Genomic DNA, 27,509 nt, shown 5'->3' with positions numbered 1-27,509 from the left:
GAGGAGTTTAAAAAGAAACCAAAGAAGGTCTCCCTCACCAGCCCCCTGGGTGGGAATGGGTTGGTGGGATCATGGTGAGAGACTGGTAGATGGGAAGCTCCCCGTGGCCTCGGTCTCTCTTTCCTTCGTCCTTTGGCAGGAAGCAGGATGTTGGGTGCCAGGAGCTGGGAAGGGTGCAGCTTCAGAGTTAGGTTGGGGAGGCCTCTGACTCATGGAGATTCTGGAGGGGCTGGTGGGCCTCTGAGGGCCGCTAGGGAAGCTGCGGGAGCTGTCCACTGAAAGATATATGGTCTGGTTTCTCGGAAACTCCTGGATCATACTGTTCCCTCTCTGTGAGCACACACCCTGCCTGCTGAGTAGAGACAATTTCGGGCGAATAGTCTATTTACTCTCAAGCCAGGGTCCTGCTGCTCCTCATACCTCTTGGGAGACAGCTGGGGACCTCGGGGAGGAAGGCCTCCTCAGAGGGACTGGGGCTAGTAACCCCTGTGGCATTCCATTTCTTCTTTTGCTTCCAAGTGAGACAGTATTTCCCATCTTTGGTATCTCCCATCTTTCAGGGCTCATCATCACCCTTATCTCCGTCTTTATTGGGGGCAACGAGGGTCTGTTCTGGAGAAGTCCCTCTAGATCAGAGGAAGTTCCTCTCCATCCCAGCTGTTGCAGTGCTAAACCTGAACTCTTTTCTAGTCTTGGAAACAATTGGCACCTGATTGCTGCCTGGTTTCCAAATCCTCCCCAGTATTCGTAAGAAAATGACCCTAAGACTCTCATCTCTTCCTTCCTCCCAGATTTTCCTTCAGAGGCCTAAAATCACCTTGAGGCCATCCTGTTTCCTCAGTCTTCAGGGACAAATGAGAGAGCGAAGTTAGAGTGGGAAAAGAGGAGGAGCGGGGTTGTGAGCAGGAGCCTTTGCAACCCAGGCTTCCTGCCTCCCAGCATCTGGCCAAGCATTCCCTCCCATCCAGGGAGGTCAGCCATTGCCCTCAGCCCTGGTCTTGGGGCTGCTTCTCTATCCTGGTGATAAATCCTGTCTTTGTCTCCCCTCCAACCCAGGCCCCAGGCGGCTGGGGGGTCAGAGGCTGGGGGAGGGGTCAGTGCAGAGGAGGGAGTCCTACAAGGAGAGTGGGAGGAGAAGATGGACAGGAGCAGCTGGTGAGCAGGCATGGGGGGTGGGCAGTGAGGGGATGGGGCCTCTCGATGCCTCAGATCCTGACTGCACATTCCAGCAGGCCTGCATTCCAAGTGAAAAAGCCAGGATTCCTTGAAATCCTGGAATTACCTTGGGAATGGCCCCTGGAGCATCAGGGATACTGGGGGTGGGGGTGGGGCTGGTACGGGGTGCCTCAGGGAAGGAGGCTGCCGAAAGAAATGGGAGAATGAGAATATTGGGGGATCATCTCTGTCCCCACCACAAACTCCTCCATGCATGTGCCCTGCATGCATGCGCATAGATGGACAGACACATACACATTCATACACACAAGATTTAAGGCCCAGCCGTGTGAGGCAGCCCAGGAGGGCCAGCCTGCTCCTGGCCTGGCCCCTCTCCAGCTGCCTTCTCTTGCTGTGACTTTCCTGTCTCCATCGTTCCATTCTTCCTCTCTGCTCCCAGCCTTGCTGCTCTCTTCCTGTGGGTGTCTCTTGCTTCCCCAGTTTGCTAGGCTGGCTTTCTGCTAACTCTGTCTCTGCCCTCTTTTGCCTCTCAGTCACTTTTTCTGTCTTTCCATCTTCCTGTCCCACACCTCCCACCTCTCCTACTTCCATGGACTCTCCATCTGTCCTGTTCTGCCTCTGCTGCTCTTTGGACCAGCCATCTCTCTACTCCACAGACACCCTAGAGCCCTCTGTCTGGCCTGGGACTGTCAGATTGCAGAGAGGGGTGGAAAGGAGAGATGAATGACAATGAATGAGTCTCTGCTTTGATGGGAGGACTCACTGTGTTATGATATAGGATGGAAGGAGGGGGGCAGTAGGTAACCAGGATGTTCAACTAAGGGAGGAGGGGTGCATGGGAGGGAAGAGAGATTGATAGAGAAAAGACACAAAAGGGCAAAAGCACTAAAGAAAGAAGGATAAGGACTTAGGCTTCCCTTTATTTTATTCATTCATTCTTTTTAGGGCCACACCTGTGGCATATGGAAGTTCCCAGGTTAGGGGTCGAATCAGAGCTTTAGCCGCTGACCTAGCCACAGCCACAGCAACGCAGGGATCCACGCCAAGTCTGTGACCTACACCTCAGCTCATGGCAATGCTGGATTCTTTTTTTTTTTTGTCTTTTGTCTTTTTTTGTTGTTGTTGCTATTTCTTGGGCCACTCCCGCGGCATATGGAGGTTCCCAGGCTAGGGGTTGAATCGGAGCTGTAGCCACTGGCCTATGCCAGAGCCACAGCAACGCGGGATCCGAGCCGCGTCTGCAACCTACACCACAGCTCACGGCAACGCCGGATAGTTAACCCACTGAGCAAGGGCAGGGACCGAACCTGCAACCTCATGGTTCCTAGTCGGATTTGTTAACCACTGCACCACGACGGGAACTCCTGGATTCTTAACCCACTGAGCTGGGCCAGAGATCGAACCCACAACCTCATGGATACTAGTCGGGTTTGTTACCACTGAGCCACAGTGAGAACTTCCTAGGCTTCCCTTTAGGTGTGTGGTTTGGGTCAGTCTGAAGGCAAATCCGAGGGGCATGTACTGAGTGCAGTTGAGACACAGATCCAGAGACGAGATCTGGAGTCCCAGTCAGAGAAACGAGGGTGCGATCATCCACCAGGCAGCCACAATTCTGAGCTCTCTTGCCTACCTGGGAAGAGCTCTGAGACCTCTTTCTCCTCTGCAGACAATTCCCTCCCCACTCCCCTCCTCCTCCCCACCCCCTCCCCACCCCACCAGTGAGAATGACATCAGCGCTGGCTGCCACCGTGCTCAGCCCTGCTGATGTACTCTCCCATTCGTGAAACAGAGGCCAGTCACCTCTGCCCCATTCATTCTCCAGTCCTCCAGTCCGGGAGCTGGGGCTCACACCAGCCAGCACCCTGGGGTGGGAGTGGGAGGAGGCTGTACCAGGAAGGCCTCTGCAGGACATGGTGGAAAAAAAAAAAAAAAAAACGGGAAGGGCATTGACACCAGGGGGAGGGAGAGGAACTGGAGGGGGCCACTGAGGAAGAGGGGCTGCAGCACTAAATCACCCTGTGGGGGGGCTCCCTGTGCCTGAGCTCAGTGGGGTGGGGAAAGGATAGACATTTGGAGAGGGGGAGAGAAGAATGGGGAATCGCCACATCTGGCAGGCAGGTGTCTGGCACTATTCAGACTGTAGTCACTTTCCCAGCCAAAGGGGAAGAAGGGGGAGAGGGAAGGAGGGGCTTCCCAGGGTCCCTGGGGGAAGAGGGAAAGGCTCACAGAGACAGAGGCCTGGCCCAGAATCAGACAGAAAGAGACCAGGGGAAGGAGACAATCAGCCCCTGGTCCCCAGCCTCCTTTTTCACTCAGTGCTGGGGATGGGTTTCCTGGATAGGCCAGGGCACCTAATGGGAAATAGAGGAGGCAGGAAAAGTTCAAACCAGGCCAGGTTGAGGAAACAAGCTCAGAGAATCCCAAGTTTGAGAACCGGACGGAAGGCCGTTCTCCACATCATCACTGATCAAGCAAGCAGCCCTCGAATCTCACACTGATAGGGACTCACCCCCATCCCCTCCACACACACACACCAGGGTCCATGCTGGGTGATGAGTAGGAAGATTAGGATGGTAATCTTTTTTTTTTTTTTTGTCTTTTTGTCTTTCCTAGGGCCGCACCCACAGCATATGGAGGTTCCCAGGCTAGGGGTCTAATTGGAGCTGTTGCTGCCGGCCACAGCCACAGCCACAGCAACACCAGATACGAGCCGCATCTGCAACCTACACCACAGCTCACAGCAACCCCGGATCTTCAACCCACTGAGCAAGGTCAGGGATCGAACCCACAACCTCATGGTTCCTAGTTGGATTCGTTAACCACTTAGCCACGATGGGAACTCCCAGGGCGGTAATCTTAATGACTGGACAATGCTTTTCCCCTGGGTCAGCTGGGCAAGCACAAAAATACCTAGCCCTCATCCAGCCCCCTGTACCCCAACTTTCAGTGCAGGACTGCAGGGTGCTATATCCAAGCATTTTTCTTTTTTACTATCTGCTAAGGGGAACCCTGGGCCCAGGTGCCCCAGAGCTGCTGAGCTGAATTGCTAGGCTCAAAGAACAGGCAAGACTGGGCAACTCTAGGTTTCAAGTCTTGATGCTAGAGACATTCTTCCTCCTGCGGTTACCTTCCTTCCCTCGTCCTTTCCTATCCCCGGTGCTAATGCAGTCTCTCTTGCCTAACCCTGGAATTACAGGCCCATCTCCTGGGCAGTAGAGGTGACGGCGGAGACCCTTCAAACGGCAGTGCAGAGAAGGGCTCCCCACACTGCCCCCCTCCTTAAAATCCTGCAGAGGAAGGGGGAAAGAAAACCAAAGCATTCTCCTGTCGCCGAGGCAACCATAAAAACCCCCAGCTAAATCCATCTTGTGAGCTCACCGCCCCATTAAGATGCAGGGCCAGGCTCTGCGCCAGCCCAGCCACATTCATTTGTGCGAATAAAGGTGGAGGAGGGGGAGGGGAGCAGGCTCTGGAGGGACGGGGAAATGGCGAGGAGAGGTTATTTACACCACCGTCCTGACCTTCTGGAGCAGCGCTGGCTCCGATAAATAACCCGCTCAGCGCCGTTTCAGAGCGGGAGTGGGAGGTGCAGGAAGGGAGCCGGGGCTGCAGGCGAGCCCCCACGCAGGTGCGCGTCTCCGGGTTACTAATGGCTGAGGCGGGAGCAGGCAGCTGGCTTTGGGGGTGGTGGGGGAGAACTCAGTTCCCTGGGACTCCCACTGAGAAAATACCATCCCCACCCCACCCCTGGCGCCAATTTCCAGGCGAGTGGACGGAGAGATGCCAAGGAGGCAAACAGCCTTGTAAATTAGGGATGGGGGGGCGGGGGGGCGGGGGGAGATGCTGGGGAGTCTCTGAGGTAGGAGGGAAGAAATATTATAAGATGGGGGGGGGGAGCTAGAGGAATAGAGCAGCTGCCAAAAAGAGAGGAAGAGGAACAGAAACATCACACAAAGGCAGTTTGGAAAAAAAAAATGTTTTATTCCTTTTTGCACAGAGCAGTACCTGAAGGTGGCCATCATCCTGACTCCATACATCTCTTACACAAAAACGCCCCCCTCAAGGATGCCCAGTTATCTGCCCCCACTTCAGTCTTGGAGAACTGGCAGTGAGTGGGTGGGGCAGAATGCTAAGTCTCAGGAAGGTTTTTTGAGACATTTTTGTGGGAAGTTTTGAGACCCAACAGTGGTGTTCCATCCTCCATCTTCCTGGGAAAATCCAAATCCCAAAGGTTTTCTAAGGAAAGGTACCTCTCTCAGCGACCAAGGCTGGGGAAGCGCCCAGACCTACTGCCTGGATGTAAGACTGAGGCAGAGAGAGGACAGGGTTAAGCGGCAGAGATCGCAGCCCCAAGACAGACGGAGGGAATTGCATTGTGAGGGGGAGAAGGGGACTGAGAGAACCCAGAGGCCCAAGTCATAAATTCCACTCTGTCCCCCAGTTCTGAGCAGATACTCTTCTTCCCAAGACCAGAATGGAGTTTTGATTCAGGGACTGGCCTTGCTCCAGGGCACAGAGAGAACGAGCCAGGCAAAAATCCCACGGGTGGTGAAGGTAGTGAGTTAAGCTATTCGGACCAAGAGATGGACACTCCCACAAGGAGCACTCACAAACCACAGCAGTTTGAAGCTATAAGCCAGGATCAGGGTAAAAAAATGCAGCTGTGTCTGAAAAACAATTTTATAAGCCCTCTCCAATAAAACTTAAATCACCGCTTCTTCCCCTCTGTCTTTTGCCTGTGAGCTGTTCCCAATCTTTCTTCCAAGGCTGGAGGACTGGGCAGTAAGAGGGACCCGATGTGCCTCTCCCCACCCCCACTCATTCTATGGAAAAGAATTCTCTCTCCCTCCCCTCGTTGGACATATGGGCTGCTGAGACGAAGGCCGCGTAAAGGAAAAGGGAGGAAAACGCTCAGCACATTCTTTCTCCTGCTTTGATCTGAAGGGTACAGAAATTGAGGAGAAAATATGGGGGATAGGAGAGCATGGGAGCATAATCCAGCGGAGAAAGGAAGAGGGTGCCTTCCCAGCCCTGTGTCCAAACCTGCTGAGAGCTTTACTCCCAGAACCGCAGAAAAGACCGAGAAGGAACAAGAAGCGTATACGGGTTTGGGGGGCAACCACAGACAGGATGGAGAGTTAAGGATCCCTGTGATCCCCGAGATGACCCTGAGAGTGTCAGTTGGGGGACTGGATGAGAAGTCACAGCAGACATGTGGATTTTTTGAGGGAGTGAGGAGCCAGGCATAGTGGGGTCTTCACCGGAGGAGTGACCACTTGATCTGTTCCTTGGCTGACTGCAGCACCTGCAGGGACAAGGGCGGCATTGAGGGGCTTTGCTGGGGGGAAGGGCAGGGGTGGGGACTGGGGCTCTCCTTCCCCTCACTTGCCTTCCCTGTCCTTAGAAGAATGGCAAATAGAAAATCCCCAAGGGTAGAGGGATGGGAAGAAGCTCTCTAAGGCCCTAGAGGACTGTCAGTTTGGGAAATTCCAAAAAAATTCAAGTCCACTGGGGGGATGAAGAGAGAAGAGGTATACCTGGGAGAAAAGAAAAAAACTGGGGGTTACTGGACATATGTTAAGCGGGGAGGGGTTACCACATCCAGATGGACCTCTTGGTGAGAATTCCAAGTGGGCAGAAAACAGAATCCCTCCCTGGTGTGCCCCCACCTCCCACCCTCCCACCCCCCACCATCAGGTAGAGACAAGCTATTTGCAAAGTAGCAGAATGGATCTGCAAAACCTGCATATTCTAGAATATGCATTTCCAGCTTAGCCCTCATTTGAATAATAAGAGAAAGAGAGAGAATGTGTGTGTGCAGGCACACAGACCATCTGCTTAAGGCAAGCCTCTGCTGGGGAATAAATCACTGAGTGAGGCATCAGGCAGGGAGGGTTTGAAGGGTACAGTGCAAGGCTGACAGCCACCGCTCAGAGGAAACTGGGACAGGAGTTGGGGTGGGGTAGGGAGCAGTGGGCTCTATGAGTCCCAGTTCTCCGGATGTGTCTTCAGTCTCTAGCCTCCTTCAGGCTGGGTGGGACTTGGTACAATGCTACGCTAGCCCTCTTTAGTGACCCAGTCCATCTGGAGAGGGAGAAGGAAGAAAGGCATACCTGAGACACGGTCTGCTCCGTCAGGGGAACGTCTTCTCCCTACACACAGAGAGAGAAGCACTCAGCATGGGAGAAAGCTGGAGGAGGACCTGACTGAGGTTGAGCACTGAAGGAAGAGGTGGTCCTTTAAACTGAAGCAAAGGGCAGAGGCCCTGAACTTCTCAGTCCCTCCTAGGGATTAGTTAGGACAGCAGCAATTTTACTTGGCCAAAGGGACTGTGAGTAAAAAAAGGGTCATTTCATCCATCTTGTTTTAAGGCAGGAGCACTTCCTAAAAGATTTATTCCATTCCAAGTAATCAGGTTATCTGATCCTCAACTTGGGGGTGGGAGACCTGATTCCCTAGTCAGAGAAGACCTTCCCTGAATATCAATATCGCTAGGGAAAGGATGAGGGGGAGCCAGGGTAGTTTAATGGATCCCGCAAGGCCTGATGGGTAACGACAGCATGTTAATTTGAAGAAATAAACTGCTGCAACAGCAGCCTGAGAAGGGGAAGGAGGGAGTTGGTGAGGAGGGGGGGACCTTCTCTCTTGCCACATAGAGACATATGTTAGAGGAGAAGATTAAACTATGCAAATGGAGCCCACGGCAGTTAAGGGAGAAGATTTCCCATTACCCGGCACCGCCAGCCCTCACTCTGTGGAGGTCAGAGCTGGGACATTCTGTGAACGGGGAGAGTGGCTTTGCTCAGGCAGCTCGGCACCCCTACAATTTGCTGGTGGGCACCCAGCAGGCTTGGAGCTTTCTATGGTCAATTCAGAGGCCTCCTTCTGCTATCACTAGCGCCAAAGAGGACAGAGGTCCCAGCAAATAAGGAGGTCTTGAGGGAGAGGTGGTGGTCTCGGTTACATAAGACTTGAAAAGACGAGCAAGACATTTCTCTGCCTCAGATGATTGGGATCCGTCCCCATGGGCAGAATAAGCCAACATCAAATCCGTTTATTGTTTTACAACCATCGATATGAAAGTTCCCTTAATTTCATTTATGATTTGAGAAGGATGTGTTAAATGTCCACTCTGTGCAAAGACTATTATGAGATGCTAGGTACCAAGTTAGGGGCAGAAATACAGTCCTTCTGCTTCCCTTCTTTGCAACAATGAGAATTTGAAAGGGAAAGAGATGGTTACAGGTATTCCACAAGCCCCGACCCATGGGTGCCCTGAGCAGGTGCCCCGGAGTGCTGGAGGGTGAGCAGGAGAGGGAGGCAGCAGGGCATAGTCTCACTTACCCTTAACGCTACCCGGTGTACCACTTGCTGGGGATCGCTCTCCAGGATCACCCTGAAAAGACAAAGCAGAGGCTACTGTTGACTCTGTCCTGAAGGATCAGTTTTCTGTGGGGATCCTCTGGTGGTTCAGCCCGCTTGCCTTAGGAAGGGGCAGCGGCCCCACCCCCTCACCCCAGATCCAGGGAGGTCAGAGAACTCACCCTCCATCTACGATTTCATCCACAGCCAAGAAGAGCCCCTCCATGTTCTCCAGCAGAGCTCGCTTTTCTACGTTTTTCCTGAGTCCCCAAGAGAAAGGACAAGAAAGACCTGGGTTTGAAAGGCATGCTAGGACACTGTCTGAGGTGGTGAGCCTAAACTAGACCAATAAAGGTCTCCACCAACCACGCAAAGTAAATAAGAACTTTCTGGCTAACGCACTCTAACCCCCTGCCTACTCGAACTTGCTGACTAAGGATCAGGAATGCCAGGAAAGAGATTTTAAATACACATACAGTCGATTTCTGACTATTCGAGGGCTGATTTCCAGAGCTATTGTTTCTTTCTTACCTGCCATGATGCTGCCGGCAACATTGCTCGTGAACACTGACGTCAGTGGGTGGGAAAAGGAAAGATACAGAGCGAAGAAAACTCAATGTGGAGGTGGCGGGAGGTGAGGAGGGGCTGAGTACAGACTCTCTTTGCACTCAAGCTCTGACAAACCTTCTAAGCTCTCTCTGCTCCCCCTCCCCCTCTCTCCACAGCTCTGCTCAGGCCTTGAAAAGAAGCCTGACTAGGGGCCTGGGACTGGCCGGCATCCACCCCAGATCCGGTGGTGGGTATATATGGCCAGTCACATCCGTCCGTTTGACTCTTTCACTAGATCACTGAAATGAGGTCTATTCATTCACCTGGCTAAGGAATAAATCATCCCCTTCCTGAAGAAATCTGAGCCATTCACCCTGCTGATTTGGTGCGGCTGAGAGTGCCTGCTGGTCTGGTCCGGACGGCTGTCTGTACTGGGTTCACTTGGGAGCCCTGCATGTCTCCAGGAAAAGTATCATATCTCTTCCACTGCCCAGCTTTGTGGGGAACAGAGGGCTGCTGCAGAGGTGGAGGCGGGGAGAGGGTAAAAGGCATATTCTTCCTGTTCCAAGGAGGGAAAAACTAAGGGCTGGATGTGAAAAATTGCTGCCCCCATTCTCAAGGTGCTGATGTCTGGGACATTTCCCTACACTTGCCCTTTCTCTACCTCAAAAGTAAAGAATGAGGCCCAGGAAAGCACCGTGAGGGTGCTCGGAACTGTGAGAGAGCCACTGGGGGATGCAAGAAAGAGTAGACACACAGGTGAAGACTCTGCTCCCTGCCAATCTCTTTTCTCAGGAGAATTATTCCACAGGAGTAACAGACTCTCCCATCCCGTCTTCCCCATCAGCGCAAATTACTCTGAAATAATAAGCTCAACTTCTCAAGGTAAGTCAATCCCTAGAGCTTCTACTGATCCTCCACAAATCCCTGGCCTGAAGAAGAGTGACTTTCTCTCGCAAACAGATGTCAAGGATGGCCTGCTCACCTCAGCATCTGGCTCAATGAGTCGAAGAGGCAGTTCAGAACAGCCATGAGCATCAGCTGTTTGGAGACAGAGAAGCAGAAAGATAAGGTTGCTGCTACCTGAAAATAAAACCCGCTAATTCATTAAGCATCAAAAGACACAGGCTTTCAGAGTTCCTGTTGTGGCTCGGTGCTTAATGAATCCAACTAGGAACCATGAGGTTGAGGGTTCAGTCCCTGCCCTTGTTCAGTGGGTTAAGGACCTGGCGTTGCCGTGAGCTGTGGTGTGGGTCGCAGATGCGGCTTGGATCTGGCGTTGCTGTGGCTGTGGTGTAGGCCGGCGGCTACAGCTCCGATTAGATCTCTAGCCTGGGAACCTCCATATGCTGTGGGTAAGGCCTTAGAAAAGACAAAAAAAAAAAGAAAAAGAAAAAAGACACAGGCTTTCATAAAGGACCAATAGCATACGGTGGAAGTGAGAGCAAAATAGGAAGAGGACCTGTGGTTTCTCACAGAAATAAATTCTGCTACATGATCCCACAATCTGAGTTCTCTGACCAGACTGTTCAAACAGAACTTTCTGTCATGGTCCTCTTTGTGTCTTTACCAACTGTATATGTGTTACCCTAAGTCTTATGTAGAGAATCATTAACCAAGCAATAGCTGAGGTCAGACAGCTGTGGAATGAGCAGGGACTGTGGAATTAGACAGACCTGGGCTTAAATCCCAACTGAGCCATTTCTAGATGTGTGACCCTGGGAAAGTTATCAGGCTGAACCACATGAAACTGCCACTTTTGTAGTTCAACAGTGGTCAAATACAAGTAATTCCATATGGTTTTGCAAGCTTTAGTTTCCTCATCTATAAAACAAGCGCACTAATGCCCAAAACTCATAGAAGTGCTAGGAGGTTTAAATAACAATGTATTCTACAGAGCACTTATACCAATAAGAGCTCGGTAAGAGTTGGTTCACTCAAATTTTTTTTTTTTTTGGTCCAGTCTGTCACTCTATGTCTTTTGTCTTTTTTTTTTTTTTTTTGCTATTTCTTGGGCCGCTCCCGCGGCATACGGAGGTTCCCAGGCTAGGGGTCTAATCAGAGCTGTAGCCACTGGCCTACGCCACAGCCACAGCAACGCGGGATCCAAGCCGCGTCTGCAACCTACACCACAGCTCACGGCCACGCCGGATCGTTAACCCACTGAACAAGGGCAGGGACCGAACCCGCAACCTCATGGTTCCTAGTTGGATTCGTTAACCACTGTGCCATGATGGGAACTCCGGTTCACTCACATTTTTATTTTGCCCCAAACTGTGTGGGGGCCTATTTTTACTTATCTACTCTCCTAGAAGTTTCCTGCATACAGGAAGCAGGTTAGGACTATATCGTCGGTCTTCTCAAGTGAGCCATGTTGTACGGCTTCAATGTGTCCCAAAATGTTGCCTAACTGACCCAAACTCAGTCAGGTGTGGACCCTTCATACAGGAGAAGCATCCCCTGAAGCTTGACCACACCTCAGAAATCCATCTTAAAGAACGCTACTCAGGAGTTCTCTTGCGGTGCAGTGCGTTCAAGATCTGGAGTTGTCACTGCAACGGCTTGGGGCACTGCTATGTGGCAGGCTCAATCCCTGGCCTGGGAACTTTCGCATGTTGTGGGTGCGGCCCAAAACACTATTCAGGGAAAGTCATTGATATTATAGGTTAGTATGTAGGAAAACATAGGTGGTGTGCCCTACATGGAGATAAGAGAGAAACCTGGGAACACTTCCACTCTAGGTTGATTCAGCTGCTCAGCCATGTCTGTGAGGCTGACAGGGATCTCCGACAACTTCATTAGCCCGTCCGAAGCCGGAGGGATGTGGCAGTCATGAGATCCTGCCTATGGTTCAGGAGGTGGGAGCAGAGCTGGCAAAGAGGGGTGGGGATTCTCACCTCGTTTTCATAGGAGCTGCCGATCACATAGAAATAGAGATCGATACTGCTTTTGTATACCACCGTCAGGCCTTCCAGGAGGGCGATCTCACCTGGGGGGGAAAGAGCGGGTGGCCTGAGGAAGGCGGGGACGAGGAAGTAGGACAGAGGGAGTTACCAGCAACTCCTGGTTTCCAGCTGTGTGGGGCTGAGGTGAGGGAGGTCCTAATGACCCCCAAAGACCGAAGTTAACCCGCTTTTTCTTTTTGGGTGGGAGCAGAAGGTGGCAAGTATGAACTTGGGGGCGTCTAAATGCATCGTCTCCTCTAACCGTACCACCCCCTGCCCACCACCCTGATTTCCCTCCTTGTACATGAGACAGGATACTAGTCGATCCTTCGGAGGTGAAAATGCAGAGCGGTCACCTTTACAGACTTCCATTTACCTGCCCTAATGGATGCGGTACAATAAGCAGAGCTGCAGTTAAATTTGTCAAGTGAGGCTCATAAATCCAGGGACTAGACAGGTAGCTAACAGCCAACCTTCTAGCACGGTATTCCCGCGTGAGGTACACTCACCTCCCCATTACATTTCTGAAGAGTTTATTATATGAGGGGAGGAGGAAAAAAGAGAAAAAGGAGGCAGAGTCATTTTATCCTTTCTCCCGCAGTCCTGCCGCCACCCCCTTCCCGCCGTGGCTCCCCCGCCACCGGGAATAGTGAAGGGAAAACGACCTACTGTCAGTCCGATGGGTCTTGTTGAAAATGTTCTTCTCAAAGGCCTTTTGCTCCTTGACACTGGGGTAGGTGTCGTCATAGTACTGGTCAGAGGGAAAGGAGACGGGTTGGGTCATTAGAGCTGGGAGCCTCGAATGATTAGTGACTGCCCTGGATCTTGGATTTCTTTCCTTTGAGGCATGGGAGAGGGAGAAATATGGGCACAAAGAAGGAAGAACTCTAGAGGCAGGGAATGGGCAATGTGTAATCTGACACAAAACACATTTTTTAAGGACCCTGCTGTAAGCCACCCATCCCCACATTTCTAAGACTGTAAAGCAAGAGGCCTACAAGCCCTGTGAGGCAGCTCTGCCCTGTGGGCATTCAGGGACAGCAATCCTGAGGCCATTCCTAGGCGCCACCCAAGGTCAGGGGGCACTGCGAGAGAACACAAAAGGCACCAGACCCTCAACCACTGTGTGAAGCTGAGGAACGGGAAGGGCTGCAAACACCTCTGCGAAAGAAGGGCAAGCCCTGCCCGATGCCCTCTGCTCTCTTGGACTGTAGCTTTCTTTCCAGCAAACTGAAAAGAGTGGGAGGGCAGCTAGCCCATGGCAGAGCCCACTCCCAACCTCTCCCTGGCATGGGGGTGGAGATGCAGGCTGCTAAATCGCTCTGCTCTTTAGGGGCTAATCCGTCGCAGTCAGCTGAAGACCTATGACAGGTCTGGCATTTAGTAACTGGATAACTGTTTCAAAAGGTGTCCTGCATAGTTACATCCAATTACAGGGAAGAACAGCTGGTGAATTCTAAACTAATCTCTACCTGCTGATTGATTTATGCCATGCTCGCCCGGAGTTAATACACCAGGGACAGAAAAAATTTCTCCAGGAGGGGGGGAATATGGAGGGAGAGGAGAGGGGTGTCCGTTCTCCTCTCTTTCAATAGATCCAAAGTTAGAAACATCATGCTGGGTAAGTCAGGAGCTAATGTGCTTGCTGGTGACTGCAGACCTAGGGCTGGAACCCTGGACCTGCGAAAGAATCCCCTGGAAAAAGCCAGGCAAGGTGACAAGGTAGAAGGAAAAGGGACAGGAGTGATGGACACGGGCAGGCTGCTTCTCACATCTAGAAGCTGCTTTGTTCAGAAACCAAGGTTTCAGAGCTTTTCCCTGTTCTGTGCTGATGACAAAGTCTGAGGATGGCAAGGAGGGAAGCAGGGCAGCTAAGAGACAGAAGCAGGTTAGGTTTCATCTGGAGTAGTCACAGGTAGATGGAAGAATTCTCAAAATTATAGTATCGATGAAGATGCGTTAATAAGGCTGGTCCCAAGATCCAAAGCTCAAATAAGTCTCTTGCTCCTAAACTAATCTGAAAGGGAATCTCACCTTGGCAAAAAGTCGATCTCCATCATTGTCCAGAATCAGGATGGCTTTGACAGTATACAGGGAGGGTTCCTGAAGAGATATGAACATACCTTCAGTCCTGAAGGCTCTGGCCACCACGAGCAAACCAAAACCCTTCCCTTGGTCCCACTGAGACTGCAAGGGGATAGAGAGGTGCCTCTGCATGTCCCCTGTCCCAACCTGGACACTTCCCACTGAGAATGACCAAGGGGTAAATGACCTGAACTGGAGAAAGGGGCATTTCCACAAAGGACTCCAAAGCAGCACCAAAGAAACCGTTTATGTGAGCCAGACTCACAGAGGGCTTAATCAAGGTAGGTCATGCTGTGTTTTCAAATATTATGCTACAGTTATTTTCCAAATTACTCTCCCTCCCCAGTCTCTCATGCACAGGTGGGTATGGAATGTGACCAGATTAATTCGTAGGCACTGCACGAGGCTATCTGCAAATGGGGCTAAATGCCCTAGTGTACTTGGAAGTTTCTGCAGTCCCAATGCAGCAGCAATGCAGAGGCATAAAGCACGGCTTCTCTAAACCACCCACACATTGAGCAGAGGGAAAGGAGCACGCATGCGTGCACACACAGACACACCAGTCCTGGATGCAGCCCAGGGAGACATCCATCTCCCAAGACCTCCCCTGGGATCCCAACTCTTCTACTATATACCCTGACCACTACCACTTAACTTGCCAAGACAAAAACCAGTCTGAATTTCCGGGGAGTTAAGAAGCAGTAAGGAGAAGAGCCATCTAAGAAACACTGTGGAGGAGTTCCCGTGGTGGCGCAGTGGTTAACGAATCCGACTAGGAACCATGAGGTTGCGGGTTCGATCCCTGCCCTTGCTCAGTGGGTTAAAGATCCGGCGTTGCCGTGAACTGTGGTGTAGGTCGCAGATGCGGCTCGGATCCCGCGTTGCTGTGGCTCTGGTGTAGGCTGGTGGCTACAGCTCCGATTAGACCCCTAGCCTGGGAACCTCCATATGCTGTGAGAGTGGCCCAAGAAATGGCAAAAAGACAAAAAAAACAAAAAAAACAAAAAAACACTGTGGAGCCTGGCGATAACGAGCAGGAGAGGAGTGTTCTTTCAAGACCAAGAATCAGAACTTGAGGAAACTGGCTGGCTCTCATAAAGGAATCAGAGCCCCAGCCTTCACGGTTACATTCAAACTCAAAGCATATGACTCTGCAAAAGCGCCTCTACTCCTGAAACTTCTAGGGAACCAGCTAACCAGGAAAAGAAGAGGAGGAAGGGAGGGGAGGTGGTGGTACTAGGGACGAGGTGTTTGCAGGCTCACATTCCCTGACTTTCTAATCAGCATTTCTTACCATGGACATCCTTCTCCTGTGCTATGAGACAAAGCTGTTGCTTTGCTAACTCCCTTTGCTGGCCTTACTTAGGAAACACAAAGTCCTCACAGGGGCCAAACATGTTCACCAAGCATATGGTTAACAAAGACCCAAGAGTGAGGAGGAAAGAATCACTGCCAAGGATCTGCCGCCCCACAGGACAGAAATCTGTTTTGCTCGCCGATTTATTACAAGTGTCCGGAACAAGACCTGACATATTAAACTCTCAATGCGTAGTGAATGGTTATGAGAATAAATGAAATTTGAGAGTGAAGTAAAATTTATTGATGCAGTCAGCATCTAGGGGACCCTCTTATAATCAGACTTCACATGTAGGTGGATTTTCTGGTGTGGTCATTTGGGGTGATATTACCACCAAGTCATCCTCCTCTGATAGACGCTCCTTAGAAATGCCCTCACTATACACATTTCTCTCTGAAATACTCTGTCAAACTAAGGGACTGTGTCTAGAAGAAGGAAGTCCTCTAGAGTCTCATCTAAAAGGTCACAAATAGAGCAGATTTCTTAACTCCTAATTCCCTAGAGAAAGAGCTTTCCATAAAGCAGTCTCGATTCTATAGCAACCTGGTTCCTCAATTCACCAAAAAGGAGTGACACTTAGGGAAATGAGTTTCTTTAACAGAGGAAAGGAAGTCCATAAGGAAGGAACTTTAGAAGAAATAGTTTTTCCCACAACCCTCCCCCTGGAAATCTTTGAACCTGTTCCTCTATCTTAATTCACAGCAACCTTAGAGAGCTTCTCAGTGGTTTAAACCAGGCATTGACCTGGCACAGGTAACTGACACTTGCAGCCAGAGTCTGGCATTCATAGAAAGAATGGGATCCCAAAGCAAAACCAAACAAAAAACAAAAAAACCTTATGGCCACCAGCCAACTAGGAGCGTCAGACAGTGTCTTCTGTGGCCAATGGGGTAAGAAAATGTCTAAAACAGCTGGCAAAGAGAGACAAAGACTGCTGGGTTCTGCTCCCAGCTCTTCTCACTGGCTTCCTGGAAGATACTATCAAGGAAACCCGCAAAGTAAAAACAGGGTTCTTCCTGGGGAGCATAAAAGACAGGCAAAGGAAGGCAAGGAGAAGACCAGCTGTGACTCACTACAGGTCTGAAAGGGGTAAGAAGACACAGAGAAAAGGCTGGTCATTTCAAACGTCCAAAGGAATAACCACACTAAATAAAGCTGAGAACTTGGGCAACAGCTGAAATGCTGCTTTACTTCTCTACTCTTGCCACGGCCAGAGCCGGCAGCTACTCCTTTACTTCTCCTGCCACCTCCTGACTGCAGCTGGTTCCACTTCGGCCTGGGGCCTTTACCTCTCAGGAGTGGGGAGGGCCTGGAGTTCCTCTCATATCATAAAACCAGCCAGTTTAAAGGCCCTAGAAGCCATTACTGATCATGTAATTTCATTTTCAGGTTTTTTGCAAAGGGCAAGTTTATAAATAACTCCCAGCTACTGAGAAATGGGTTTCCTGGGCAATGGACTAGGCTTGACCTTGTAACACATTAAATGCCGATTACTGAGAAAGACCCTGTAAGCTTAGGGCTATGTTCAAAGGATTGAAAAGGTCTATTCTTCCCTCCCACTCCCAAATGGGTAGCTGCTAGAAAGCTTTCGAGACAAAGTTCTGTGATGCACTGACTTTCAGAGAGCCACAGCCTGAGTGTATAACAGAACTTCACCTCAAATGCTAATGGTGCCTGGAAATGATGTGTGGGCAGACTGGCTTGTGGGCGGTTGGGTGGCTCAGATTTTCATGTCTGTTTTTATTATCAAGAAAACCAAACTAGACTCCTCAGGAGAGCTGAACAACACCGAACAAGCAACGAGCCTGCTGCAAAGGAGCCTCTGATCTCAATTAGAGGCTTCTGAAGCCTAATGAAAAACATCAACATCTCCCAGTACCCCTACCCCAGCACACAGAGGACTAGAGGGAAAGAGTCATTCCTAGTGCTGCCCCCTGTGGGCTTCTGGATGACCTGCAGCTTCCTCAAGACTAGCAAAAAGAAAAAGACAGCTCTGGAGAAAAGCGCTCCCTATTTGTATCCTGGATGTCAAACTCGGAGATATGGGCTCTGCAAAAGCACTGAGTTAAGATCATGATATGCTACCAGAAGAGAATTAGACTAGTGTTTGGAGCAGGGAGATATCTGGGGCCATGACTATTTGATTCTTTGTTGAGGGAGGAGGATGCCAGGGAGAGGGAGGAGTGGGAAGGAGGGAGCCAAGAAGCCTTAGAGGAGCTGGAGGATGCTATCCATAAAGCTGAAAGGACACAAGTAAGAATATGGTTGAGTTTCCTAAAAATGTCTTAATTCCCTACTTGTAAAGAAATCTTGGGAGTTCCAAGGTGCAACAGTATCTGCAATACCAGGATGCAGGTTTTTTTGTTGGGTTTTTTTTTTGTCTTTTTGCTATTTCTTGGGCCACTCCCACGGCATATGGAGGTTCCCAGGCTAGGGGTTGAATTGGAGCTGGAGCCACCGGCCTACGCCAGAGCCACAGCAACTCGGGATCCGAGCCGCCGTCTGTGACCTACACCACAGCTCATGGCCACGCCGGATCGTTAATCCACTGAACAAGGCCAGGGATCGAACCCGCAACCTCATGGTTCTTAGTCGGATTTGTTAACCACTGTCCCACGATGGGAACTCCCAGAATGCAGGTTTGATACCTGGCCTGGCAAGCAGCTGGATATGGCCTGGGTTAAAGGATCCACTATTGCCACTGCCGCAGCTGCAGCTCGGATCCGATCCCTGGCCTGGGAACTCCAAATGCCTTGAGGCGGCCAAAAAAGAAAAAAAAAGAAAGAAATCTTTATGGCCATGCCAAAAAGTAGTACTCTGGGTTGTCAATAAGGTTTTTTTTTTTTTTTTTAGGGCCATACCCACGGCATATGGAGGTTCCCAGGCTAGGGGTCGAATCAGAGCTACAGCCACTGGCCTATGTTACAGCCACAGCAATGCCAGATCCAAGCCATGTCTGTGACCTGCACCACAGCTCACGGCAACACCGGATCCTTAACCCACTGAATGAGGCCAGGGATTGAACCTGCAACCTCATGGTTCCTAGTCAGATTCATTTCTGCTGCGCCACAATGGGAACTCTGGCAATCAGTCTTGATCAACTAGAAACAAGATGCTCCTCCCTCAACCTGTCTTTATGTAAAACCAAGACAGTAAAAACTATGAGAAATTTCTAGATGCTGCTCCCAGTTCCACATGGCCAACCAGGTATTTTGCTCCCTGACTCTGTGCTGATTTTCTTTAAAATGAAGAGCTCCTCTGGGATTGCGGGCCCCAATTTGCCAGCCACAAGCCGAGGGACTTCAGATAAAACAAGACGAATTAGCTAAAGGCTCTGACAGAGAAGCGCAGTTTTCACATCTACCCGAGGGTTTGCTTAGATTCAAGCAGCACAGCTCAGGAAAGACTGGGAGCCACAGGTACCAAACATTCCCCTGCTGATGTGGGACCAAATATTGGTTACTAAGAGGACACTGAACACAAGTCTTAGGAAGAACTGATAGCAGGAAGAGACACCTAGCTGATGGAAGAGGCTTCCTATCTGATATGGATACAAAACATGAAAGCACAGGCACTGGAAGTCTGCCACTACAGGGAAAAAAAAAAATGTCTCTAAACTCCTAAAATCCTTTATTGTAGTCTGCCTCAGCTGCTAACCCAAGTTCTACCTTTCTCTAGGACTCAGCTTTCTCACTGGAGAAATGAGAGGCCTGAGCTAGCTAAGGTAAGGTCAACAACTTTTTTTGAGTTACAGAAGACCCCTGTGATAAGCTGACAAAATCTAAGGTCCTTGTTATCAGAAAAATTCACAACTTTTTATGATTTCAAGGACTTCATAAACCTAGGTTCAGAATTAAATGAGATTCTCTCTGAAAACAAAATGATGGTGTGGGGAGAGGAGGAAAAAAGGGGAGGATGAGTGATACTTCTGTAAATCACCCCCTCTCCTCTGCCAGGCACCAAAGAGTGACTTCAACAAATATGCGTGTGGCCTTCATAAATTAATAAATGATTGAGAAAACTAGCACAGCCAGCAGGGGGAGCTAAGGTCACCACCACACCCCCTCCAGCTTTCAGTGACTAAATTTGGTGGCTCTAAGAGATGCAGGACAAAGATAAACCAGCCCCAAGCTCTTCAGGAATGCAAAGTCTCAGGTCTTTACTTAAAATTCAGAAAGCCACCTGCTAGAAAATCTTGTCACACAGTCCCTAATTCTTCAACTATTCTGGAAATGAAAGAATCATAAAAATGGGGGACAAAGCAAGGAACACTGCAGGGAAGAGATGAGTCGAACAAGCAGAAATCAGAGTAGGCCATACCCAAGGCCTGAGAGCGACATGAGAACTTCCTTCCTGCCCAGTTTGATAATCTAAGGGCCCTCATTTAAATATCATGCAGCAAGGGGAAGAAAGTCAAGCAGGGCTAGATCTGCTTCTGATGAGACCCTGTCCATGATTTGTATAATTTATTCCCCACCCCACCCTCCATCCGCTCCTGGAAACAAAAAGCTAATCTGAAGGAGTGGACTCGAAGTCTCTGAGTTCATCTTTTAGTCTGTTTGCTCCCCCAAATTGACCCCTGAGGTAGATCTGCATCCTCACCCCTACTTTCAGTCTCCCTCCTAAAAACCACATAAATAGAAAAGGAATTCGAGAAAATCAGCAGACAGGGCTATCCAAGCCAACTGGCTATGGGATGGGGATATCTGTCTTAATGGCAGGAAAATTAAAAAGCCAAATAAGGGAGTTCCCACCTGTGGTGACAGTGGGTTAAGAATCCAACTGCAGCAGCTCAGGTCACTGTGGAGGCATGGGCTCAATCCCCGGCCCAGTGCAGTGGGTTAAAGGATCTGGCATTGCCATTGTGTAGGTTGCAGCTGCAGTTCAGGTTCAATCCCTGGCCCGGGAACTTCCATATGTCACAGGTACAGACATTAATAAAAAAAAAATTAAAAAAAAAAAAAAGCCAAATAAGGAGACCTAGGCTTCATCTGCAGCATCTAAGACTTAGGTTAAACAACTGAAAAAACTTCCTTAAGAGGTGAGATGGTCAAACACCAGAAGAGGTGACACCAGCTAGGGAATCCAAGGACAGGAGAACTCTACTAATCTGTGAGAAAGCCTCTTCTGTGCAGAATCAGCAGAGGTAGAGGGTGAGAGGGCCCCTGCCAATAGGGGTATCTCATGATGTGCGTGGACTCGACCTCCCAATCCATCTTCATCAGCTGCCCATGGGCACTCTGCCTTCCATCTTCCTAATTACTCTAGCATAAGTGGGTAAGGTAGGCACTGATTCTTTATTCCTATCCTTTCCTTTCTTTGCTTCTCTAGTTCCCCTTTCCATAACCAGTCTTGTCAATTATCTTGACTCTAACCAAGTCATATTGATGAAGTAAAGTAAAAACAGTAGCAAATACCTAGATGAAAAAGACCCTACATCTGCCAATAGGCTCCTTCAAATATCTGGATAATTGCATTCATCCTCTGCCTCCCAGGGAAGACCTGGCTTCTCAAGGGTCTGGCTTTCTTCACATGGCGGCCCCCTCCTCCTCTTCTGATCGTGTGACAGCTCCCCTAGACCTCTGATGTAATTTATACCTTGCCGGGGACCAACTCTTTCCCACCACTGTGAAGGAGAGGGAAAAAATATATATAAATACGTCGGAAATCTATAACGAGGTCTTCTTGGAGGGCAAGACATGGGGAGAGTTAGAAGCAGCGTCAATTGCTCTTTGGGGGTTTTAGTTCAAGCTGAGGTCTGCTTCCAGCAATCAACCATTAAAACAAGCCGGCCAGAGTAACAGCACAGTTTATTCTGATCATTTAATTTGAAGTGTCAATAAATTAAACTTCAATCAATTAAACTAGGTGTGCAATAACCCAGATGGACACCCCGACACCAACATAATCACAATAAAAATTTTTATGGCTGCCAGGGACCTCACCGGGGGCAGTGCTGGCACCGCTCGCGCCCTAGCTGAGAAATATATCTCCACAGTGCAGGAATGAGGAGATTGCTTCTCCTAACGAAATGGACAGGCCAGGCACCAGCAAGGACGCAGCTGGGAGAGGGGCACAGGGGACTGCCAGGAATGAGATGGGAGTGCTTTGGGGGCTTAATGTAATTGATACCTTTGCCCAGAGCAGGGGGAGGGGGCATTTAGGCCAAGTACCTCTACAGTTAGTGCCAAAAGAATTTAACAAAAGCCCCATTAAAATGATTCAGGAAGCGAAGGCCACAGAGCAATATCAACCTTTAAGAGTCACTGATGTATTCTGCATAGTTTCTTCTTCCATATACACAAGTACTCTTGTGCACTTTGGATGCCCTGACTTTTGAACGAGGCTTAGGATTCAGGATCTGGTCACTGTTGTAGGATAAAAATTAATTAAGGGGAGAGAAAGAAGAGAATTAAGAAGTCTAGTCTGTAAAGCATGGAAAAGCACTCAGAAAGTGAATCCAGAGAGGATTAGGAAAAAATGAAACCTATGAGGAAAGATTGAAGGATCCAGACTTCTAGGGGAGGGGAAAAAAAGGTAAAGGGGAAAGGGAAGAAGAGGCTAAGTCATTATCTTTTAAGATTCCACAGCTATTAATGGAGACTGGTGACCTGCACAGATTCCTCTCCATTCACAACTAAGACAGAACCAGCAGAAAACAGCAGGAAAGAGGAAGCTGAGTTCAAAGATGCAGGCTGGGAGCATGATTACCAAGCACTGGCAATGGAAGATGAAAGGGTCTTTCCCTAGAGACCTGAGAAAGACTGGACAAATCTGCTTGAAAACTAGGATTGGATTACTTAATTCCAGAAAGAAATGTGACTCACTGTAAAGTACCTAAATGAAGGGAGCCTACTGGTAGTTAGAAATTCCCATATTCAGGTCAAATTTTGAATGATGATTCTTCTTGACCCCATCTAGCTCACTCTTCCCTTCTTCTCAATATCCTATGGCTATATGTCTTGCAGAGGTGAGGACAGAAGAATTTGCTTTGAACAGATTTCCCCAAAGGTCCAGGCGAACCAGGAAACAAATGTGGGAGGAGGAAGCCTAAAGGAACTCTAGAAGCTGTCTGCCTTCTCTAGGGAGTGGCTTGTTAAATACTGTCTGGGTACAGTAAACTCTTTAGCTCAGTAGGGCGCTAAGGTTAAGTTCCAGTGAATTCTTCATACTTTTCATGAAGATGGTGACCTAAGAATCAGGGGATGCTGCTGAGTAGACAGAGGAGGGGATGAGATTAAAAGGAACAGGGAGGAAGGGTGATTCTGAACCAGATGGAGGTAAATTCTGTGGACCAGTATGTGAGTGTGGAGAGAAGAAAAATTAAAATTTAGGAAATATCACCTGATTCTCAGATTCCTCATCTGAACCACTGAACACTGAAGATTTTTTAAATACTGTTCTCACTTCTCCCAAGGATAGTACCAAACCAGTACCATTGTGGATACAGAGGAACTGATTCATTACATACGATAACGCCTTAGGACATTAGGGCTTCATTCTCCCCTGGAACTCCACTTGAGAAGGGCTAGAATGGTGAGAAAGGTATATAAATTCTTAATTGGGGGTCCAAAATATACTGAAATAGTAAAGAGGAAAAAAACAATGTTGAGAATTGCTGACGCAGAGAAAGGAAAATACTAGTTTAATATCCTGAGAACTATGGAGATCAGCACAAGAACTAATACCTGGTGGTACTTTGTCCCCAGACAAAGCTTTATATGACTGATAGTTGAAAGTACACTTTGGCATACTGAAGAGGGGGAAAGCCCACGATGAGATAACATCAGAGAGACATGGTCGGGGAGGATTGGGAATCAAAATAAAATCCTAGTTTTGACATTGTGCTTCATTGAGGAAGCCTTTTTTCCTAAACCTCCATTTCCCCTAACCCCACGTTACACACGTTCCTCATGACAAAGAATCAGTAAGGTTTCTAAAGCAAACTTCAGGGGCACCTGACCAGGTTAGCAAGGATCTATGAAGGTGGCATCTTAGGTATAGATTAAAATGGATATAAAGGGGGTTTGAGCCCTGGCCTGGGAACTTCTGCATCCCCCAGGGGTGGCCAAAAAAAATTTTTTTAATTAAAAAAATATATAAAGAATATGGAAACAAAGAGGAAGGAGAGACAAGGACTGAGGTAAGAGAAAACCTGACAGAAACTTTCACATATAATGCCCTCAATTCACCACTTGTTAAGAGATCCCTTGTCAAAAGGGCTTCTCAAGTATCATTTCCCTCACTCCTTTACCTCTAAGCAGACTTCTAAACAGATCTAGGGGGCAATCTAAAAATTTCTTTTTGCAATCTAAAAATTTTCTTTTGATGCAATAGGATTCTTGGGAGCCCTGGAATGCATGTTCGATCCCTGGCCCAGCACAGTGGGTTAAGGATCCACCGTTGCCACAACAGTGGCTTAGTTTGCACCTGCAGCTCGGATCTGAGCACTGGCCCTGGAACTCCTTACGCCACAAGGTGGCCAAAAGAAACATTTCTTTTTTTTTGGCTGTGCCTGCGGTATGCATAAGTTCCCAGGCCAAGGACTAAACCCATGCCACAGCAGTAACAACTCCAGGTCCTGCTGGGCCACCAGGGAACTCCCAAAAATTTCTCAAAACTTCCAAAGACACCAATTCCCTAGAATTTATCCCAGTCTGTTAAGTGGTTGACGGCTTAGTAAAGAAAATATCTTACTAAAAACTGATCAGATTTTAAAGCTTCCTACCTACACTTAACCAACCCATATGATCGGAAGGAATTATCATATCTTTGCATTTTGAAAGCAGGAAAATGCAACTTGTTATTCTCTTTTACCTGAAGAAGATCTGGATTAAAGAGAGCTGAAGGAGAAAACAACAAACAAAAAAGGCAAAAAAGAGACCTAGAGTTTGACTCAATTAAGGAAGGAGCTAGGAGCTAAATACCTACACACACATATATGTTAACATTCTCAAAATGCAGAATTAAGGGGGGAGGCATGCATTATTTTGAGAGAAATGCTCTGATTTAGTTCTAAAGAAGGGATAACAGTATTTTTTTTTTTTTCTTTTTAAGGCCGCACCCTCGGCATATGGAAGTTCCTAGGCTAGGGGTCGAATTGGAGCCACAGCTGCCAGCCTACACCACAGCCACAGCAACGCCAGATCCTTAACCCACTGAGCAAGGCCAGGCCCTCATGGATGCTAGTCAGGTTGGTTAACCACTAAGCCACGAAGGGAACTCCCAGTTTTTCATTTGTTTTTGAGCAAATAAAAAGGATCTCATGGACAAGGGAACTAACACAACCCTTCAGCCATCAAATTTTCATATAACCAGAGGAATAACTGGCATCCCAGATCCTACAATAAGAATCCCCAAAGTTTAAATAAGGAGGGAAAAGAAAAACAGAATAAGGAGTTTGGGAAAATATTCCATAATCCATGCTGACTTTACTAGGTATTCCAGAACTTTAATGGAATACTGATTCTTTATCATGACAAATCCATATAATAGGAATTAAAAGGAAACCGAAGAAGAAAATAGTTTTTCCTGAAGGAATGTGACAGGGAATTATCAAGAGAGAGTCAAACTGTATCAGTTATCAAGAGGAGCGTGTGATGACAAACACCTGCACTTTATTCTTATAATTTCAGGCGAATCTGGAGATTTGGAGAAATTCAAATCAGGGTATTATCTACAACGCTCAGAATCAGGGAGAACCTGAAGGACCCCAATCCAGTACGCTTATGATCCTATGAGTCTTAAAGACTCCAAGGGCTTGCTCCCTTCAACTTTCCACCGACTCTGCCCTCTCCCCGGCACAGCTTCCTACTTTAAACCGAGGCTTTAACGACTGCACTAGGCCACATATTTATTCCAGGGGCAGGCAAGAACGTTCGGTCCCCGAGGATTACCCGAACTCCCCTTTCTACCCCCTCCCACTCAGGTCGAATCCCGATTCCCGGCCCCTCGGGACATCATAGCCTCTCGGCTGCCCCTCTGGTTCCTACCAAAATCAGCGCCTCCATCTTGCCCCGCAGCTGGTGCCGACGTGGAGCCGCCAAGACAACGCCGCCGCTGATTGGCCTTATGTCCTTATTAGACCCCGCCCACCCTGCGGGCTATTGGACTTCCAGGTGTCAGCTCTTGCTTTACTGACCAATCAGTTTACTAGCTTGCTTAGCGGAAGCAAAGTGCCCAGCCAGAAGGCGCAGATATTTGATTGTCAGTTTAAACACTCAATAAAACGACAAAACCTCACGACTGAATGGGGCGGGAAGGTCAGTGGGGCAGGGTTGTTTCCATGGGGAACAGAGGAAGCGATTGTTAATTTCCAATTGGCTGGGCGGAGGGCACGTGATATCGTTGGCCGGATTTAGGAGCTTTAATTCGCACTTCCTTTAGGGGGCGCTGTGTCTCTTTAGCCCTTAACACTGGCAGCTCTTGGAATCCTACCCTGCTTCCCATTCCAGAGCCTCCATTAGGTCCTTGATGTCCACGGTTGCTTTGGCAAACCGTACTAGTACTAGCTGTTCATTAGACTCAGATCTCTTCAGCATACTCACAGAAAGTCTGCACAGCCATAGAGTAAAGCCACAAGATGCCCAGGGTGTTAACTAGATAAACACCAAGGCCGCTGGAAGTTGATTGCCAGCAGTAACGATCTGCCTAAGGTGGAGTCCCAGGCTTTGCTAGACCCAGGGAAGGACAAGAAGCCAGGAAGTTTCTAAAAGAGGATTTTCTTTTTTTCTTGTTTTGTTTTGTTTTTTAGGGCCGCACCCTAAATCCTTCATATGGAGATTCCCAAGGTAGGGGTCAAATCCGAGCTGTAGCTGCTGGCTTACGCCACAGCCACAGCAACGCAGGATCCGAGCCTCGTCTGCGACCTACACCACAGCTGACGGCAACACCAGATCCTTAACCCACTGAGCAAGGTCAGGGATGGAACATGCATCCTCATGGATACTAGTCGGGTTTGTTAACCACTGAGCCACCAAGGGAACTCCTAAGAGCACATTTTCTTTAGCCGGACATGAAACAGGATGTTAGAGCTTTGGAGACCAGCAAGGAAAGAGTAGGAGGGACAAAGGAATAAAGGATCCTGGATGAGGTTGGGTAGAGCGAGCAGGGTCTGCGGTTTTCCAGTAGGGACAAGCCCATTGCAAAATGAGAAAAGAGAAGTTTACTGAATGCATGGATTTCACAATAGGGAAGGATTTTGATGAAGTTTAGCTTTCCCTTACTCCCCAGTTCCTTGGTCCCTGACCCCTGCTTAGGTCAGGGACACCTTCTGCTGCCTTATAAAATTCTCCAGAGGTTTTTGTGGGTGTTCCTACCCCCGCCACCACCACACACACACACACACACACTCATCTCTAACAATTATGTCTTTAGAAACTCTCCAAGAAGAACATCCAAACCTAGGAGTTTTTCCAATAATTTCAGAGTAGAGTAAGATGTCCTAAGAAAAAAGTATAGAACAATACAAAACAAACTACAGAGCTATGTTAGTACATATGCTATGAAGGAAGGCATATGATTTTCTGTTAAAGTCCCAGGGGACAAGCATCAAATCTGGAAGAAACAGGGCTTTAGCTTTTATCTGTTCCTATGGGGAATTATTCAAACATTTAGCATCCTGCCTGGCATCACAAGGTAGTCCTTGGCTTGGCAGTTTAATGATAATGCTAAAATTTACTTGGGAGTTCCCCTTATGGCTCCGTGGGTTAAGAATGCAACTAGCATCCTTGAGATGGCAGGTTTGATCCCTGCCCTTGCTCAGTGGCTTAAGGAGCTGGTGTTGCAGCAAGCTCAAGCATAGGTCACAGATGCAGATTTGATCTGGTGTTACCGTGGTTGTGGCATAGGCTGGCAGCTGCAGCCCTAGAGAGAAAAAAGAAACATTTAGTGATCATTTATGATGTGCCAGGCACATGATAAATCTTTGAACACATTATTATATATATATATTTTTTTTTTTTTTTGCTTTTTTTTAGGGCCTCACCTTAGGCATATGGAAGTTCCCAGGCTAGGGATCAAATTGGAGTTATAGC

At 48.7% G+C, this 27,509-nt stretch overlaps 1 protein-coding gene across 2 annotated transcripts; it reads right to left on the bottom strand.

Moving 5' to 3' along the window:
* Positions 1 to 5,136: 5,136 nt before the first annotated feature.
* COPZ1 (COPI coat complex subunit zeta 1) lies at positions 5,137 to 25,539 on the bottom strand. 2 transcript variants are annotated; one of them, XM_047786821.1, is made up of 9 exons: positions 25,467 to 25,539; positions 14,067 to 14,135; positions 12,702 to 12,783; positions 11,985 to 12,076; positions 10,073 to 10,128; positions 8,721 to 8,798; positions 8,521 to 8,572; positions 7,290 to 7,328; positions 5,137 to 6,481 (listed from the first exon to the last, which is right to left on the bottom strand). In XM_047786821.1, exons 1-9 carry the CDS (start codon positions 25,482 to 25,484, stop codon positions 6,434 to 6,436), a joined length of 534 nt encoding a protein of 177 aa, XP_047642777.1. In that variant the 5' UTR covers positions 25,485 to 25,539; the 3' UTR covers positions 5,137 to 6,433. The 2 variants fall into 2 exon arrangements, with proteins under 2 accessions (XP_047642777.1, XP_047642775.1); XM_047786819.1 differs by lacking the exon at positions 5,137 to 6,481 and adding an exon at positions 6,567 to 6,713.
* Between the last annotated feature and the right edge of the window lie 1,970 nt (positions 25,540 to 27,509).

Source organism: Phacochoerus africanus, chromosome 7 (genome assembly GCF_016906955.1).
Source record: "Phacochoerus africanus isolate WHEZ1 chromosome 7, ROS_Pafr_v1, whole genome shotgun sequence".
Classification (NCBI taxonomy): Eukaryota; Metazoa; Chordata; class Mammalia; order Artiodactyla; family Suidae; genus Phacochoerus; species Phacochoerus africanus.
The sequence above is the reverse complement of the archived record's forward strand: the minus strand, read 5'-3'. Positions and strand labels throughout refer to the sequence as shown.